The following is a 20,267-nucleotide window of genomic DNA, read 5'->3' on the forward strand; positions in this document are numbered from 1 at the left end:
CAGATTCGAGAATGTATTTCAAGTTTAAGAACTAAATAAAAATAGTATGCTCGAATTTCACAACTAAATTTGGAAATAAAAATTACATACATTTTTTTTTTCTTTCATATTTTGAATACTTTATTGACGGTAGAAATTACTTATATGTCATTGAGAATACAGTGATGTAGAGATGAAGGGTGGAATTCATTGTTATATTTCCGCCCTGTTAATGCAACTTTGTGATGAATGACTGAATTTTGTTATGAATCTCGTAATTTTGAACCGTAATCAGATGATGAGAACGACATCTGGGCTTCAGATATACATATGCTGTTATAATAGGAAATAGAGTAAATTTTACTCACGTAAGATGTTAGTTACTAAGTGTTGGTTAAATTTTACACTCCAATGGCTAAAGGAGAGAAAAAAAATCGACCCGTTTGTTAAAAGTGAGACCTCATAGTGCTCTCGGCCTAGGATTGCTAAGTCCCTAAATCCATCCCTGAGTATAGATGCCTCGGACATCTGGCTTGCGGAGCGCCGTGGATACAAAATCTTAATGAGTTTTTTTTAGAGAAATATGATGAGGCTGTGCAAAAATTGTCATCCCATTTACATTTGCGAACCTCTGATGGCAGCTGGGGGTTTGGGGGGGGGATCAAATTTTGGCCGGGGAATCACTTTTGGGTCTCTATATCTATCTGGACGTGCTGCTATATCTAGCATATATCATTTCGTTAACCCTTCCACATACAATGACGAGTCTGACTCGTTCATGAAATGACTGATTTTTTAATATTAAATTTGCAATTCAGTGAAGAAAAGTAATTTAAAATTCAAAAGTCATTTAATAAATGGCTCAGATAGGATGTGTCATTAGGAAGTTTCAAATATGTGTGATAATTGCAGATAAGAAATGACAAATACCAGTACGACACCATTCATTTTACCATTCTTTATTGATACAATACTTTTTGAAATAAATTTCCATTTCCGTAAAAATAAAAAATAAAAATTCTGCGACACTATATCAACTCAAACTTTGTTTATTTGGCCCACACGAGCCCGATAATTTGACATGCTTGTACTATGAAACTCGCAGCATCACTTTATCTTTCGAACGGAGGCGGATATTGAGGTTCTCTGGAAGGTTCCGTTTCAGACATGAAAAATGAATTTAGGATCACATTTTTCGATTGCACACTTGCTATTTTATCCAAATCCTTCATTCCCGTTTTTTCTCAAAGGAATGAATTCACAATCACATAATTCATCGCTCAACTGCACATTTCCAGTTGCATTAAAATCCTTCATTCCTTTTTCTCATGCTACATTTCCTTTCTTTCTTTTCGTATCTGACTGCCGCGAAGTGCAGTCGCAGTCCTATGTGGAATGACTAGGGTTTTCCTCTTCCTGCAGTAACAACAGGTGGTCTCTCATCGCCTTAGGAGTGAAAGAAGGAAGGGAAGTAAGCACTGACAGATTTCCTGTACAGCGTTCTGGAAGTAGGGTGGGGCTGGTACTCCAGGGAACTGTTGGTGGACGACGAGCTGGACGACCAGGAGCAGAAGGGAGGTGTGGACACTCGGTGGCCATTCTTACCGTAGATGGTCGAACTGCTGCCGTAACTACCGCTGGACGTTTCTCCATCATCTGCAAATAAGATAAATAAAGTTGAAAAATGACACACAATAGTGATATTTGATGAGAATTTTATGAAAAAAAATCAATTTAGGCGGATATATATTTGGGAATAGAGTATCCATGTTCAGAGCATTTAAAAGAAAAAAAAAAAAAAAAAACAACCAAAGGCCGTAAGAATGTCGCTATCGTTTGTCATTCTGCTTGGAAAGATTGGACTGTCTTGTATTATTGAATTAATATCATGCTTGTTTCCTTTCTTCTTTTTTTTTTTCACGGTTCTCTTTTGTTTTCCTCCCACTATTATGTTTTATGCATTAGTTTTTTTATTGACTATTATTAAGTTTTTTTCTTTTCTTTTATATTATTATTTTTTGTCTTTATTGATTTTTTTCTTCTTTGATTTATCTTTTTTTTGTTAAGATTTATTTAGTTATGGAATTTTTAATCTAAAAATTATCTTTATCTTCTAGAGTTTGTCGATGTTATTATTATTATTATTATTATTATTTTTGTTCTAAGGTAACTTTGCTGTCTTATATTAGAATTAGCTGGCTCACGAGAGTTTTGAAATCCCGATCAATTTTGGATTCCTGAATGCAGAAAGAACGTGTATGACTCAGATTTTGATATAATGGGACATCATATTGTCTATCTGAAGCCAGCATAATATATAAATAAAATATACACAGAAAAATATGCCGGTAGAGCACACACGGCGAAGTTATTTGCTTAAAAGAAATATATTCAGAATAGTAATGCACAAATTTGTGTGATAATTTAATTTAAATTTTCTGCTTCTTTAGAAACTAACACATATAGCAATAAATACCGATTACGATTGGACAATTTTTCCGCATTTTTAAAATCAAGAAACGTGTTTATTGTTATTCGCAGGAGGATAAATGAACATCATTTTAATGTACTTACCAAGGAATGGCGTTTCATCGTACAACGAACTGTTCCGATGTCTGATGAACTGGGAATTTCTACAGACGCCTGGCGATGAAATTTCCATCAGAGATTCGGATGCCGGCTTCCACAGTTCTGCGGATAAAGAAAAATGAAATAATGACTCACGAACCACAGACTGTAGTATTAACATGAGAAAATAAGACTATAAATTCAGATTTGAAATCTCTGTAAAACTTTTATTCATTAGCATTAAAAAAGACTAGCACATATGGAAACTCAGTTTTTAATTAATAAAAATTATTAATTAATAATAAATAATTTTTAAAAATAATCTTAATAATTTTAATTAAAAATGGTTTTAGAAAATCTTCACTAAGATTTACCTCATGCTTCATTCACTATATCAGCAAAATGTGAAGGAAATCTAATCAATAATTTAATCTCCACAACATACAAATTATCTTTCCATTTCATTTATACAGGTTTTCATTCATTTCAACATCATTCAGGTATTGAAACTCGTAATGTCATACTAAATATAGTTGAATTTTTCTCTCATTATAATATTCTATTTCATTATTATTTCTATCTTATTTCTATTAATTCTATCATCTAATATTCTATTCAAATTTTTATGCGTAATTTTTCTATCCTAAATTACGCATATATATATATATATATATATATATATATATATATATATATATATATATATATATATATATATATATATATTAGTAGTTGCGTGGCCAAGAAGAAGAAACTTTTGAAAATTTTAAACTTTGATTTATTCCATTCTTAGACATAATTTATACATACAAAAAAGAGGTTGTGGCGACTTAGGGCACTTTACAAGTCCGCTGACAGTTATCTGTCAGCGATTTAAGGCGAGTGAGCGTCTCTTGTTTTTTGAGTAGCGACTTAGCTACTTCATACGTCACATTCGCTTGCATAACCCCTTTTTACAGGGGGGCACATTCACACACCTCACAGACAGAACATAGAAGAAGAACAACCATGCGCGAACTGGGACGCCCAGATCACAAGGAAGACGCGCTACTCCTATGCCAGGACACCGGCACCAAAAAAGAGGTAAAAAATACATCAGTCTACATCGCGACACACGAGCGGAAGAGCAAAGGAGACCGAAATTTTTCCTTCAATGGTTTTCAGTATGAATTTCTGATAGGGATTTCTTTGACAGGTGCAAACTTAGTAAAGGATGACAGGTGTCACTTAGTGTCTCTGAAAGAATTTAGTAAACATAAAGGATTTTTACTCCTTCACTCGGAACGTGAGAACCTGCCAAGATTTGCAGTTTTCTAGAGTGCTTACTTTTTTAATTAAATGAAAAAAGTAATAAAATGAAATAGATATGTTGTAGATAAAAGCTTCAAATGCAGTCCAACGAATTATCAACGCAACCACATTTCCTTACGATGCAATAATGTGAACAGTCATAAATAGATTATCATATAAGAATACTTCGAGTCTTCTGGCATGACTCACTCTTTGGATTAACAACTCTATAATGCCGAGGGGGCGGGGAAGAAAAATGCGAACATTCTTATTTGAATAGAAAGCATCGATGTGTTGAATCTTCTGAGTATGTGATGATGCATCGAATACTTGTTATAAAGATTATTTTTTAAATTAAAACCAACAGAAATGAACCGGGACGAAGACAGAATGACAAACAAACGATTGAAAAACTCGGGACTAAAGAGGTTTCGGTGCGTTTATCTGTTTGGAAACTATGAAGGTTAGTCAGCAATTTCAAAGATCGTCCAAACTTATAAGGCCAGGTGAACATGGGCATTTTTGTATCAGAATTATTTTATCTTTGTCGCTTTCTTGTTGCTTTGATTTCAAAGAGAACTCGCAAGATGAATAACTGCTTCCCGATCAAGTTTGCCAATTCAGTTTCCATTTTTGTAGATTCAATTAAAAATGATCATTATTCAAAACGAAGAATGAAAGCTAATTTCACCGGTAGGCGTTCTTTATAGCAAAATAGTCGCCAAGCTGTCGCGCTGGCACGAGTGCAAAGGGAAATAAAATAGCAGAGATTTTATCAAAAAGATAAAAAAAAAATATGTGAAAGAAATTCGTCCATGTGTGTGCCCAGCCTGTCACAGAAAGAGAAAAACACAATAAGTACATTACGGAGTGAAAATATTATTGAGAGTAGGCGGAAAGATTCCCTCTACCATAATCCTTGATGTGTTGGGAGATGTGGTTGAGCCACTCGCTCAGCTGGATCGGGGAATCTGCGGCCAGGAGGTGCTCTTTCGTTTCATCGTCATCAGTATACTCCACCCTAAAACTGAACCTAGGGTAGGAGATGGCCTTGGAGCTAGGGGTCACTTTGGTACCCTGGAAGAAGACATAATGCAATTTACACGGGAAAAGAAATTAAAACGCCAGAAAATGTTTACAGTAATAGAATACCGAGTCATGAGAAGTGAATCCTATACACTTTTCTATTTTTCAAAATTAATTCACACGTTTGGTCGGTTATCTTCAAAACTATCTGAATGAAATTAGGTATAGACATAGGCTGATACAAATAATACATAAAATAACGATGCAGCAGTTATGGTGCTCAAACACGATCGTATGTTTGAGTTAACGAAGGTAATTAGCATATCGAAAAGGAATTGATTAATATGCAACATGTACGCTCCTCTCTTACAGCCATGAAGAATATATACAAAGTATGAACAAAACTGGATACTGAAGAAGATTATAATTCGATACCATGTTCAGCAACGTTTTTATTTTTAATCATGGATTGCACTGGATTGATGAAGTAGTAGCAGTGCTTAGTCTCCCATAAGCATTGCAGATATATTTTGCAGGATTTAGGTAAAGATTTCTGGTTGGCCAATCAATCCAGTGAATATCTTGATTTTCCTACCAGGTAAATCTTACGTGAATGAAAGATTGTATTCATAAAAATGTTTAATTTAATTTAGTTATATTAACGTCCCGTTTTAATGCAACACTAGGGCTATTTCGGAACTGACCTCGTCATTTTGAACCACGGTCAGATGACGAGGGCGACACCTGAGCTGGCACCCCACCCCTTTCTCCAAACTACCGCACCACACTAGCTTGAGAACGTTTGGCCCCGACGGATTTAACGAGCACCAGACCCGCTTACACGACGGTTCTTCGATAGGATCGGGTCTCAAATTTGAATACCTCCGATTCCGAAGTCGAGACCTTACCACTAGGCCACTGCGGCCCTATTCATAAAAATGATCCTAGAAACAATTTGCAGTAGCAACCTTGGAAAAACGAGTATGTATCTCATCATAAAGAAATCTGAGAGTTTCTGCAAGAAACACGGACACCATCTGTGCAAAGATTCAACATGATTCCTGCCCAAATCTCAAAACTTCAATTCCTTTCTAAGGTGCAAGAGCATCAGCAGCAGGGTATCCAGGGAACCCTGAGTGTTCAGAGAGAGCAGGAGGTTTGTTCTCTTCAGATAAAAGTATATATAGAATCAGTGATTTGATTAAATGAAATCTGCTCCGTTTCAAAAATAAACAAGAAAAATATTAATATGGCATCGGAAATTTAGCCTTAAGTTCGCAGTTTCTGGGGCACCATTTCGCTTGATGTTATAAGGCTCCATGGTGATAAGATGAACTAAAAAACGTAAGCTGTCATTAGAGTTCATGCAGATGTAACTAAACGTTATTTCTATAAAAGTTGATTTCGTTTTTTGTTTAGTATCTCATAGGAATTTAATAATGTGACTTCGTTAATATTTATTTCTCTTACATACAAATAGAACATTAATTTAAAACATTTTTCGTTAATATTTATTTTGCTTTCATTCCAACTTAAATTGAATTAAAAATGTTACAAATACAACAACAACAACAACAACAACAAAAATGAGCTTATATGGATTTCTTTTATAAAATCAAAAGAAAAAAAAAAGAAAAAGAAAATTTTAAGATTTTATATTGCAAAAAATTATTTCATCTGAAACATTATAAATTTCTTTCTAATTTTTAATTATAAATTACAAAAACAACATACCGTTTTGATTGGTATAACCACATCAGGATTTGAACTATGGACATCGGCGAAATTGGACCACATGGAGAGAGTGAAGTTTTTCAGAGAGCATAACATTCTTCGGGAACCAGTTATGTTCCCGATTTGCTAAACAAAGACAAATAGCAGCACATATAAAAAACTAATTTTATATTTCTCTGGACTAAATACTAATAATGTTTTAAATTGTATGTAGTAATAAGCACCACCTTTCATGTGCTACATTCGAACATTTTTAAAATTTAATTTTTATCTCATTTACATAGTTTAATAAGAAAAACAATAAAAATTTATTGAAGTGATTTTCACAATCATGAGACAATCTTTAAAGGCCTGTCAAGCATACACAATGGAATGGAACATAGAATCGGAAACGTAAAGGGAGGGGTGATCTACAAGTGGCTCTTTATCTGAATTAAATAAAAGAAAATGATACGATAGATAAATTGCTCAACGAAGAATGAACCCTTTCGTTACTATCCTGGCGCAACCCACTGTGCAAATTCTATACTGGCGGACTAATTTCTGCCATCCTTGGCATCCTGTAAAGCAAGCAATCGTTTGATATCATGCACTCCTCATTTGAGACAGAAACAAGTCCATCGGTATAAAATTTTCACGACCCGTTTGACCAGGTCAGTAGTGAAACGGTTAATGAAACGCGAATGTGCAATAGAACAACAGAGCAACTTCATAAATAATAACAGGAGAAGCGTATCGTTTCATATTTCGGTTTAATTATTAATAATGTCCCGTTTAAAAGCAAACAAGAGAAGTATTTTATAATAGGTTTTGAGATTTTGAACTCCGGTCAAATGTTGAGGACGACATCTGAGCTGGAGTCACCGCTCCATATTTCCGCAACACACCAACAGAAGGATATTAAACACATGATGTCAGATATACAGAAGCTCGTATACATGACTGTTATAATTAAAACCGAGTTTCAAACCTGGGTCTTCCAGCCTGAAGTCACCAGGCCATCACAGTCCTATTGCTTCAAAGAGCAAGTCTCTTGAATATATACTTAAATTATTCAAGCGATTTGTTGCTGATATCATCGTATTTGTCACACTCTATGCAACCTGAAATCATGGAAATGTATTGTTGTGCTATGGCAAATTTGAATGCTTTTAAACCTGTGATGTTTCCCAAGGGGAGCACCTCGTTATTGAGGATGAGAAGCTCCCGGTATGATGGCTGGTTCTCGCCACCCTTGTGGGTATAGGAAAAGGTGGGGGTTGGCTACCTGCCATCGATGACGGGACATACTTCCTTAGGAAAGGGTTGTACCTTGAACGGAATGAGGACTCAACCACAGTTCCCGCCAGTGTTGCTATAGCTTCGGTCCGGTCATTCAAATTTTTCTACGTGCCATCGACCGGGTCGGAATAGTTAGTCTATGATAAATCTGTGTAGTAGATTTTATTAGGTTTGTCCTTTTCTCTAACTTAATTCAGTGACAAAGTCACCTTTTGGGGATCTCTTTCAGCGCTTCCGATAAATACTATAGCAAAACTGATAAGTTCCTGTAAGCTTGATCTATCTTTAAAGTTCGCTCTATGATTTTGAGACACTATTATATCAAGAACAGGATATGGTTTTCATTTAGTTCGGAATACATGTGTTTTCAGTAAAGTCAACAAACACAGATGTTTTCCGTTGACTTGGAATCAAAACACAGAATACTCACTTGGACTAGACTTAAATACCCTGAGTATACTTCTTCCACCATGCACTTGGGCTGCACAGCAAGACGGCAACAAAAATGCCCGAAGAGAGGTAACTGGTTATGTTTATCTGTAGTTTCCATTACAAGATCGTAAGTTTTGATGCGCGAATTGGCATCGGACAGGTTAAGTTTGGCATGGGCAACTAGTTCGAAGTCAGAATAGCTGTAGATAAAAAAAAATAATTAAAAGTCATTCGAACTACAAGTTCGAAACATAATAGCATGATAATGTTTAAGGCTCGATCCGTCTGTCTTTGTTTTCTTTTAAAAATATTACTGTTAATTATAGATAATGCACAGCTGGTGGGAGTGGTCTCTTCAAAACTTTCTCGTATACTCTTCACTAAAGGTGATTTTATGTTTTAATGCGTTTTTTTTTTTTTTTTTTTTTCCTTCTTCTTCTTGTTTTTCTCACCGATTGAAATCAGAATTCGATACAAAACTACAATTGAAGTCACAAAATCATATATCAAATTTGATATATTATTGCGTTTTACATGCTTCTGTGAGTACAGACCGACTAAACGCCAACCTCGCGTTGGATTTGGCTCAACATTTGATACGTGTCTACAATGAAGATGTTAAGTGCCGACTTTTATCTACTTAGCTTTCTTCCTTCTGTAACTATCATGTTAACTTATATTCGAACAACTGGGCAGGTAGACTTCTTCTCAATGGAGTTTTCCTCTATATTTGCTCAAATTTACAAATTTGGTGTAAAGACCCTATGCCAAGTTTCATCCACCTAGCTCAAAGCGTTTCTGAATTAACTTTGTTCGACTTTTTAGACGACAGCAATAGATTTCTCTAAACTTTGTCTACGAGAAAGTAAATATATATATATATATATATATATATATATATATATATATATATATATATATATATATATATCGTAGCAACATACGTGTGTATAAACATAGTAAATAAAACAATAAAAAGAGCTGTAACACAATATACTTAATTTTAAAAAAAATTAGAATTAAAAAAAAACCTAGGAAATAAAATGAGCACAACTGAAAAGCAATTATTATTATTTTTTTTAAATTTTAAACCGGTGTAAATGACTTGAAAGAGATAATCTTTTCTGAAGGGAAAAGTTAGTTTCATTTCGATTCATCTTAACTAAAAATTTAAACAATATTTTGAAAAAATTCATTCTTATTGAGCACTTATTACTCAAGAAGTAGCTACGCGTCAAATTTGGTAGCTGTAGGCTCATTATGAACAAGTTTTGAATCGTGCATGCCGGTTTTGTTTCTCATATCGTAATTTTTAGATATTATCTAGCTTATAAATTTTTTTATTTTAGAATAAACTTTTAGAAATTATAATTGTTTTGAAATTGTAAAAAAAAAAAAGAAAAAGAAAAAAAAAGAACTATTTAAACATTTGTAAAACTTATTATAATTAATATAAAGTAACGACAGAATACATATTAAAACAACTTCTAATTCAATAAATGCAATTTTCTACAAAGCTATCAATTTACGAAAGAAGCGCGCTTTACAAAAAAATATTTTGAATATATACTTACCCGTTTTTTGTATTCCCATCTTCTCTCTGAAATAGAAAATCGTCAATGAAACAATTTGCCGATCATTTTATTTACATTATTACTAATTACATAATCAATTTTTATTAAATGGACTCACTTTCAGTCATGATTTGTGGAGTTTAGTTCAGTTATATTAATGCCCAGTTTTAAAATTACGCTAGAGCTAATTTGAGACGGACCACGTGATTTTGAACCGTGGTCAGATTTCAAGGACGACACCAGGGCTGGCACATCCCCTCTCCAAACCTCCACGTCACATCAGAAGGAGAAAGTTTGGCCCCAAGTTATTTAAGCGCACCAGACCCGCTTACAAGACGGTTCTTCGGTGGAATTGGGTTTCGAGCCCGAAAACCTTTCCATTTCGAAGCCGAGACCTTACCACCAGGTTACTGCAGCCTCCCTCATGATTTGAGAAAGATTAAGATTAAGGGATTTGCTTTATGTGACAAATGGCACCTAAGTATTCCTTTACATACGGCGAAATATATTAATTCAATACTCAGATGCAAAAAATTAAGGCTATTTTGGACAAAAAATAAGTGTAATTGGATGATATGGTGTTTGGCTTAATTAATTCGCTGGTTCTCGTTTGGAATAAATTTTCTTCCGAGTAGTGTGTCTTGTAGAATCTGCCAATTAATAACATGAAGTGTCCATGAATATATAAATCATCCGCAATCGCAAATGCGACAGTAAATGCGTAAATATTGCAGTCATTAAGTGAGACCAGTGCCATATTCAGGTGACCAGATCAACATCGTGCAACATGGCAAATATTTGATATCATTAAATATGGGACACAGAATGGCATCTGCTAAGAAAACTTAAACAAAAACATGTAAAGGTTACCGATAAGATGAATACTGGCATGGCGAAGTGAATATACATAATATGATTTTTCACATCCAATCTTCATTAGAGGCAAGATATAACTGCACCCGAAACATAGTTTTTTTTTATTTAATTCTGCACCCTCATCGTAGTTAATTTTTAAGAAATAACACATAACATTTGATTTCCATGACGTCCCCTCAGTTTAGTTAGTCCGTTTAACTTAGTTTAGTCATATTACCGTCCCGTTTCAAAGCAGCTCTAGGGTATTTGAAAAGGTTTGCATACTTACAAAATTATCTGACATCCTTTTTCCTATGGCTCTGCTGACTGAATACGATATCTTTTTCTTGAGCTTGTTAGAAGCACTGGCGATTGACAGATCTTCCTGCAAGACGTGACTGTAAACTTCAAGACGGAATTCGAAATCCTGCGGTACGTTGTTGCTGTCAAAGAATGAATTACGATTAAATGAGAGCAGAGGAAGACAGACTGAAAGAAATATGAGAAATGCATTGCACTAACAGCAGAATTTAGGTAGCAGGTGAGGTTATGACTGATAGTATAGTTCTTCTGAATTTATTTTATTCCTTTAATTTAATACAAATATATTTTGTCGATATTCATTTAACCTTTTAAAATCAGCATTTTGCAAATTATTCTTTAAAAAAATTCTTATAATAAAAAATATACAGATAGCAATATTATATATATATATATATATATATATATATATATATATATATATATATATATATATATATATATATATATATATATATATATATATATATATATATATATATATATATATATATATATATATATATATATATATATATATATATATATATATATATATATATATATATATATATATATATATATATCGAAAAATTTCAATAAAATAATCTTCGATATTATGAACTATAGTATAACGCATTTCAAAAGAATCAGTATCTTTGGCATTTGCTAACAATGCCAAAAATTCAACAGAATGAAAACTTAAACAAGACACGGTAATAGAATTTACGTATAAAGTAAAGCAATTATCTCAATTCCCGTATTCTTGTGTTTTTTAAGCCTAAGTCATTCTAATTCCGTTTTTCAGGCTGAGTAGTTTCCAACTCATATTGCAGCCGGATAGTCCTTTCATAATGGAATAAATTTTTTTTTTAAATGGGGAATTTTTCTAATTTTGGTACTTTTCCTTCTTCTTTGAATAGGTTCATTATCATTTCAGATATTAAAGAAAATATTTTTTTAACTTGAAATTAGATCAACTTTACTTGAGTGAAAACATACGCTAGAATTCCAGAAAAACGGCCGATCAATCAATCATGTTGCAGATTGTGAGTAAATTTAAAATTTATTTGCACATTTGTGCAAAGAAGGGCAATCTAATTCGGAAACTGACGAGCTTGTGAAGGAATTCCTGCTAAAGATTGGTATCAACTTATTTATTATTAATCTATTTATTTTGTAACAAATTACTAGTCCATTGTACTTCTTTAGGTACAATATTTTCAATATTAAGAAAAGAGAAAATTCGGTCCACTCATTAGATAAGTAGTTTCCAACTCCTAGAATCTGCAGGCCAGAAATTGAACAAAGTATGAAGCCCTCCTGCGTGAGGGACGAATTTTTGGAAGGACATGATATATCCTCGGGCAAAAGGAGATCCAGGAATCCTTCTTTGAAAAAAAGGATACTATAAATACATTTTGTGGCACTATTATAGTGCATTTACCAGCTAAAATATCACACTTCAGAAAAGACGGACAATAAAACATTTATAATAATAAATTCTCACATAAAGAACACAAGATACTCACTTTCTTACAACCTTTCTTTCAATTTTCAGAATTAGATATCCTAAATCTCAGCCAAGAATTAAAACATACTGATTAACGGTGCGCGCGCACCGGCAGAGAGAACCATTCCAGAACTGGAATTGTTCATGTGATGAAGTTCAAATTCGTAAAAATTAATTTTCCGCATTTAAACATGCATAGGTTGTGAAAATTATTCTGTATCATATTCCAATAATAATTATTATAAATGAAATTTTAATTCCACACCTGACAGTTCAATATATTCGTCCCATCTTGTTCAAAAAAACATCGTTCTTAAAATCCATATCCATTAGGCAGCTTTTTTATATGGACTGTCGAACATGTCTCGCTGATTACGTGTGACGGTTGGTTGAGAACCACTGTATTAGAGAAAAGCAGAAATGCTTTTATATTTTCATTAAGTTAGAAGATTTTTATTTTAAAATTAAGTGGTCTGGGAAAGAATCAATTTTAAGGTGCATAAAAATTTATTTCATTATATATATGCTCTAAATACAATTACTCTGTCACTTAGATTTTTTTTGTCGAAGCCACTCATATTCTGAAAACCGAACTACGACTTCGCTAGATTTATTTTTCGAAGCAATCCATTATCGAAAGTTTCAGTTTGAATGGATGGCACAGAAACTTTTTAGTTTCCCATTCCAAATGAGGAAAGCTGGCAAAAGTTTGAATTTATACATGCTATAGAGGCGTTGCCAACTATCTCTTTCTTCTTTTAAACTTCAACGGTGAATTTCGTGGTTTCATAACAATCGATTATGGATTGGATAACTTAAACTATCGCCTAAGAATATAAAAATTATCTTTCTCGTCAATTTCAAATTAATATCAAAACCTTAAATGAATTAATTTAATTTGTATCATGTTTTTATCTTCTGAATCTTGTATTTCATATATATGTGCAAATGTTAAAGAAAGCAGTATGTAAGAAACTGGTTTGAAATCTGAGCATGCTTCTGGCTTCATATAAATAATAAATTAAAAATAATAAAATTATTTTTTTTTAAATTACGACAGTTAACTTGCAACAAATACATACAACGTAATGACGTCCTCAAATGCGATATCCGTCATACTTCGATCCACGTTATTGATCATCGCTGTGTCGAATACTTCGGTGCCGACTTTCAGCAGGCAGAACACAGCAAAGCGCCGGTAATCGCCCCGGTTCTTGAAATGGTCGCTGTCCTTCCAGATCAAAGGCATTCGGATATCTAAAAGAAAAAGAAAGTCAGTCATAAGGGAGAACCATTTCTTTATCTATATATTTCTCTTTAATCATTTACTATTCACTTAATTGCGATGTTTTACAAAGCGACATATTATATACTAGCCGCCTTTGGCGACCAGCCGGTTCGCCAATCTTAATGCACGTTAAAATTTTAATAATTAAATATTTTATGGAACTCCCATTTTAATTGCTTCTTCATTAAAATATTTTAAAGCTTCAAATTTTAATAGTCATATAATTCATTCATAATATTATAAAAGCCTTCAGCCATAACGTAATATGTATTTCTCTAATTTTCTGTTAGCTCCCGTAGAATTTATGCTTTATGGAAATGATTAAACTGCAATATATATATATATATATATATATATATATATATATATATATATATATATATATATATATATATATATATATATATATATATATATATTTACTGAAATGAAGCATCTATTTTCAATAAGAGTACTGAAAACAGAGTTGCTGAGCATTTAAACCTTATGGGTACTAAATAATATTTTTCATAATTTACATAATATCTCAAGAAGTTTTCAACAAAATTTTCTCAGATTCATCATGAACAGATCGATTAATTAAAAATGATTAGTTTTAAATGCATCAAACACTAAAAAAATAAACAGAATCGTTTGAAATAATCTGTCGAAAACATATTAAACCTTCAAAACCAAGTCGTATCCGTTGAAAATAGTTGTCAACAATCAGAACAAATGCGCATGAGTGAATTTTCAACGCCAATTATGGCAACGCAAATGCGTGAATTTTCTATTCCAGTTGGGGCAACACTATGCAGATTAGAAATTTTTAATTTCCTTTATTCTGTTCTATTTTAATTCAAAAGTACTACAGAATGAATCTGAAAGATCTATTAATTAACAATGTTTAACTTTAAATGCATCAAACATTAAGAAAATAAATAGAATCGTTTGAAATAATCTGCCGAAAATTTCTTAAGCCTATCCTCTTTAGCGTCGGAAAAAAAACTGAAGCCTTACTCATTTGGCGGTGGGGAAATGAAAAGATTTTTTTGGCGGGAAAGTTAGTTTTTAATTAATAATTAAAATTCTAATTAAAAATTCAAAAAAGGGACAAAAGGTGCACATTTCCGACCTCCAAGGTATGCATGTGCCAAATTTGGTAGCTATAGGTCGAACGGTCTGGCCTGTAGAGCGCCAACACATACACACACAATAAGCTTTTATATATATATATATATATATATATATATATATATATAATGTAAAACACTTATTTTTGAGCAGTTCCGACGCCGAAGAGGGAGGGCACTTTTGTAATTTTAAAATTTTATTCCATCCCGAGAGGCATAATTTATGTAGAAGCAAGACACGCCGAGGCACGTCAATTCACAGCGCGACACAAGAGCGAAAAGAGAAAAGAGCCAACGAAATATTTATCCCCATGATATTGTGAGATTCTGATAGTTATTTCTTTATAGGTGTCGACTTAGGTAAGGGAATTAACTATAGGGATCTTTTAAAAGAATTTGTTCAGATCAACAAATTTTTATCCCTTCACTCGGAGTGTGAGAACCGCTGTTTAAGCATTTTTTCAGAGTTTCGGTAGCATTAATTAAACAAAAAATGTAGAATTGAATCAGTAAATAAGGGAGCATTTTAACATGAAGTTAATATGGGCTAAATTAAGATAAAAATTAGGAAATTAATTAGGATTTAATATCTAATATATAAAAATCTCTTGTCGTGGTGCTTGTGTTCGTACTCCGCCGAAACGGCTCGACCGATTTTTATGAAATTTTTTATGTGTATTTGGTAGGTATGAGTAGGTTTGGTAGGTATGAGTGAGTACTGTTTGCAGCTTAGATTTGGGAACACCACGTTTTTCTTATGGACAATTATACGTGGCATGTTCTCGCGTGGGCAAATCGTCAAGTTTATTTGTGTTGGCTAAAGACGGACTGACAAAAAATATCATACATTTAATTGATCTTCGAAATGAATATTGATTTTCTTTATTTCATTTTTATACTTTAGGATAAAAAATATATTACTTTTTTCACTTTACGTTTAACTTTTAAGAGATCAAACAATGTATATGTTCGTTACGTTAATGAAATACATTGTATTAAGAAAATGAATGTTTTTTTTCTCGGCGATCATCGTCTACATCGCTCCATTCCTCTTTATGTCATAGATCCCATCCCCCCCCACTTACAATACATTCGTTATTTTTTAATTAACAACCAAAATATTCACTAGAATTAATTTATATGGCAGAACAACGTTTGCCGGGTCAGCTAGTATATATATATATACAGTACACTCCCGATTATCCGCGGAATTGGGTGGCGCGGCCGCCGCGGATAACAAAAATCGCGGATAATCCGAAAAAAGCTAAAAACGGGTATAATAAAAGAGAAAACAGTCATTCCAACTTTGAAAAATCGTTTTATGTACAATAAAACGTAAAATAAACAGCAGGAAATGTTTAACTAACGCTTAATATTTTAGAATATCACTCAAAACTAACCTAAAATGCATTTTGTTAATGAAAACAGAAAAGTGCTTAGTATTTACGAGAAGCGTCAAGGATACACAGAAAAATGAATACATATGTACTGTTTTAATACTGTAATGTATTATGTAATTACAAAAGCATAACTGTAAAACTGCACCTTTTTGAAAAAATCAGTCAAAAAAAAAAAAAAAAAAACTTTGTGCGGCAGGCGCGGATAACCCGCCCGCAGATAATCGGGAGTCTACTGTATATATATATATATATCCATGATAATCCTACTGAGCAATGATGTTACTTTTCTCTTGAATGACACATCTGAATTTACAAGAAGTTCATTTTGTCATAAATTAAGAATCTTAATCTTAATTCTTACACACTCAGGAACTTACTCCTCTGTTTCATGAGGTATGTTGAAGCATAAGCATATGGGTCTCTTGCTGACTCCTAAAATAACATTGAGACTTCTTTAAGTATCCGCTCCTAAATAACGGTCACTCCTTTCAACAGCAGTTTTTGTTTGGCCCATACACATAATATTAAAAAATATCCTATCAACTACCATTTGAAGCCCTCCAAGCGGCAAGGATAGAAACCCAGTCAACCTCGATGAAATCTATTCACTTCATGTTCCTGATCCTGAGCATCTTATGAAGTGAAAAGGGAGGGAAAAGGACACCGAAAAACAACATAGGAAATCAAATCGAAATTCACTATCTCTTCCTCTATATGGAAATAAAAATGAAGTTCGTTGAGGGTAGATTTAGAGAGTAGACTAAATAAATAGAAGGGACTTTCACTGTAAACATTTTTGATACCCAAACGATTTTTTTTTCTGTTTCTAGTTTAAAGTATATATATATATATAGAGAGAGAGAGAGAGAGAATCCAATAATGTGATACAAAACAAAGCACAAAGAAAAAACATACAAAAAGTATAAATTAAATAATTAATGTACAATGAAAGCCATCCAACAACTATAAACGATGTCCAACTAGCAATACTACATACCAGTTGGCTTTTATATTCATTTCAAAATATTTATAAAAATTAGCAATCAATAGCATAAGATTTTCCCAAAGACAGTTTAAGAAGTATATTATCAGGACAAAGGTAAAATGTATGCATATAGAACAACAAATATATTTAAATATGAGCGAAAAGCTTTACTGTAATATACCTGTACTATAAATTACTGCAAATATACCTCAGTAACATATTTTAACAAACATTAAATATTTAAATGGTCAATGGACCTTTGATGCATATCTCGGGCATATTAATGGCTTTTTTTGTTTTTTCAGGTCTTTTATCGGCATATCTCAAATGGCATTTCATAATTTGCTTCAGAATATCAGCTACATTGATACAATTATCAGCTTCATTATCAAGATTCAGATGTGGAAGAAATTTTTGAAACCTCGGGATCTGATGAATATTTCTCTGTTATTTGACAGCCTTGCAAGATAGCTGTGAAGGGATGTGTCAAAAGAAAGAAATAATTTCTACATTCCATCTACGGTAGAACTTTCCTACAGTCTAATAAATTACAGATTTTTTTTATTAAAAAAAAAAAAAAAACTGGAAACCCGCGAACCCGTGAAGAATCGCATACCTGTTATTAGTTAATAAAAATATTAATAATTTGCTCTATTGGACATTTTTCTATAACTATTGACGAATCTCATCGATCGAAAACTGAAAAAAAAAAGTTACACCTGAAAAAAAAAAAAACTGAAAGATCCAAGCAAACATCCCTTGCCACTTAAAAAAATGAAGTAGTGTTTTTTAGATGAGTATTAATATTCAATTTGTCAGAATAAATGAATTAGGCTTATTTTAAAAATAATTTTGTCTTCCTAAAATCAAAAGCTTTTAGAGAGGTATTTTTTCTTGAAAGCTTTACATAGATTTAATTACATCATAATAGTTGAGGGAAAAATTGACACTACAACATCTTATTTTTTCCTGTTAAAATATTTATAAAGAACATCTACTTTTCTTTATTGTGAATGGCATTGTACAACTTCTAAAGCAATTTCTCATTTCTGTAGGATCAGTGTGGAATTGTAACGAGAAAACTAACAATCATCCTAAAAACCAAAGCAAAAATAAATAAATAAAGTTTCTTTATTTACTTGTTTGACAAAAAATCCTTCATTATACTATGCTGTTGTTGATCATAGACAAGCCCGTTGACGAAGTTAGCGATTTTAAGCCGAGTTTTAGCGTCTCTTGTTTTAGTCTAGCAATGTTTTAGTTTTGCATCTAGGCCAAAAGTACGACTTATCTACTCATGCGTCACAGCCCTTTTTACGGGGCTGACTTCACTGATACATTTCCTCCACTCATCCACAGATTGTAATTTTGACCTGAATCAGAGCACGGTCACCTCTGATCCAGTACCCCCAGGGGTATTGCCACGAGTTGGAGGACTTTGTGGTTGCGACAGATTTATACGTGCACCAGCCGCCTTGCACACGGAGGGTCTTCGACCGGCGGGGTTCGAACCTACAACCCAAGGGATGCGAATCCAGTACCCTACCAACTCATTATACTATAGTCTGATTTAGTCTTTGACAAGAAATGCTAACTTTGTAACAATGCTAATCTGTACGCTGAAATTAAAATTTACTACTTCAATATTTAATACAATTTAATACTTCAATATTTAATACAATTTTATACTTCAATTTTTAATACAGTTTGTATTAAAACTTCATGCAGTCTTTTATAATTTGAACAAATAATGGAAATTTTCGAAAATAATAATGAATTCACTTTTTGAAGTAATACAACTTAGGTAACCAGTAAATATATGCAAATGATATAATTAATTCAAAATTTACAAAGATGTATATAAAAGAGCAACTGACCACTTATGGCTACTTTTCCCGAACATGGAAGAAGAGGCGTTTTCTGAGGACTCCTGTAGGAAAAAGAAAATGTTTTAATTCATTATATTAAAAATATATTGGTAACGGACTTTTATTTTAAATCTTTAGCATTTTTTAATTAATAAATTTAAATAAATTAATAAAGAGTAATAACCAGGAAATAGACTATTCAGAAATATCAATTAATAGCATTATGAACGCTACAGGAACAAAAACCTCTTCAATAAATTTTTTTCTCTTCTTATTGACTGCACGTAGAAAGTATAGAGTGTCCCACAAGCCATGTAGTGTTTAATATTTACAGATTCGGATAGAATACGTTAAGACGAGTATTTTAATGTATAGCATGTGGGTAATTAGACTATGACTAGACTACTCAAGGATCCTGCATGTTATACATCAAAATACTCGTCTTAAGTGTTCTATCCGAATTTGTAAATATTAGACACTGCATACCTTGTAGGACACCCTGTATTCGTTACTAAATTGCCATTCCCACACATTTAAAACACAATATTATTAATATCTGTTAGAGTGTGACCAGTATGTAAAACCACATATTTAAATGAATAAGTGAGATTTCATGGTTCCTATTTTCCTTAGACTTCATAGTGTAGATGTGCGATATCCCGCCCAAGCCAGAGGCCATGCGGGGAACTTGATGGGGCCACCGAAGAGCAACTCCACTTAGCACGAAGGAAGAAACTACACTTGATGACATTGGACCTTTGCAAACAATAAAGGACCCTCTAGGGAAAACGCATATTGGTATAGAAAAAGAACAGAAAAAAAAACACATTACGTATTAAGTTGTGAAACATTAAAAATGCATAAAATACATTAAATGAGCGTTCACTTTTTACATTAGGATAGAGCTAAAGACAAAAGTTTTGACAAAATGCCCTTAATAGAAGATTTAATGACTGGAATTTTTATGAGTTTTTCGGCATCAAAAGATATCCAATTCCTTGGCTATCTGAGTCTGTGTTCTCACCATCGTGCACAGGCTTTGATCACGTGATTTATAGATCT

At 32.8% G+C, this 20,267-nt stretch overlaps 1 protein-coding gene across 6 annotated transcripts in view; it reads right to left on the reverse strand.

The window, feature by feature from the left end:
- Positions 1–922: 922 nt before the first annotated feature.
- The window catches only part of LOC129971409 (rhotekin-2-like), a 112,985-nt gene continuing 93,640 nt past the window's right edge, over positions 923–20,267 (reverse strand). For all 6 annotated transcript variants that reach the window (XM_056085155.1, XM_056085156.1, XM_056085154.1 and 3 more), the window contains exons 3-11: positions 19,215–19,267; positions 13,635–13,809; positions 11,029–11,182; positions 9,885–9,910; positions 8,309–8,510; positions 6,598–6,723; positions 4,749–4,914; positions 2,554–2,670; positions 923–1,635 (exon numbers count right to left, since the gene is read on the reverse strand). In XM_056085155.1, the coding sequence (XP_055941130.1) occupies positions 1,427–1,635; positions 2,554–2,670; positions 4,749–4,914; positions 6,598–6,723; positions 8,309–8,510; positions 9,885–9,910; positions 11,029–11,182; positions 13,635–13,809; positions 19,215–19,267 (1,228 nt within the window). In that variant the 3' untranslated portion in view covers positions 923–1,426. The remainder of the gene's footprint in view (positions 1,636–2,553; positions 2,671–4,748; positions 4,915–6,597; positions 6,724–8,308; positions 8,511–9,884; positions 9,911–11,028; positions 11,183–13,634; positions 13,810–19,214; positions 19,268–20,267) is intronic.

Source organism: Argiope bruennichi, chromosome 6 (genome assembly GCF_947563725.1).
Source record: "Argiope bruennichi chromosome 6, qqArgBrue1.1, whole genome shotgun sequence".
Taxonomy (NCBI): Eukaryota; Metazoa; Arthropoda; class Arachnida; order Araneae; family Araneidae; genus Argiope; species Argiope bruennichi.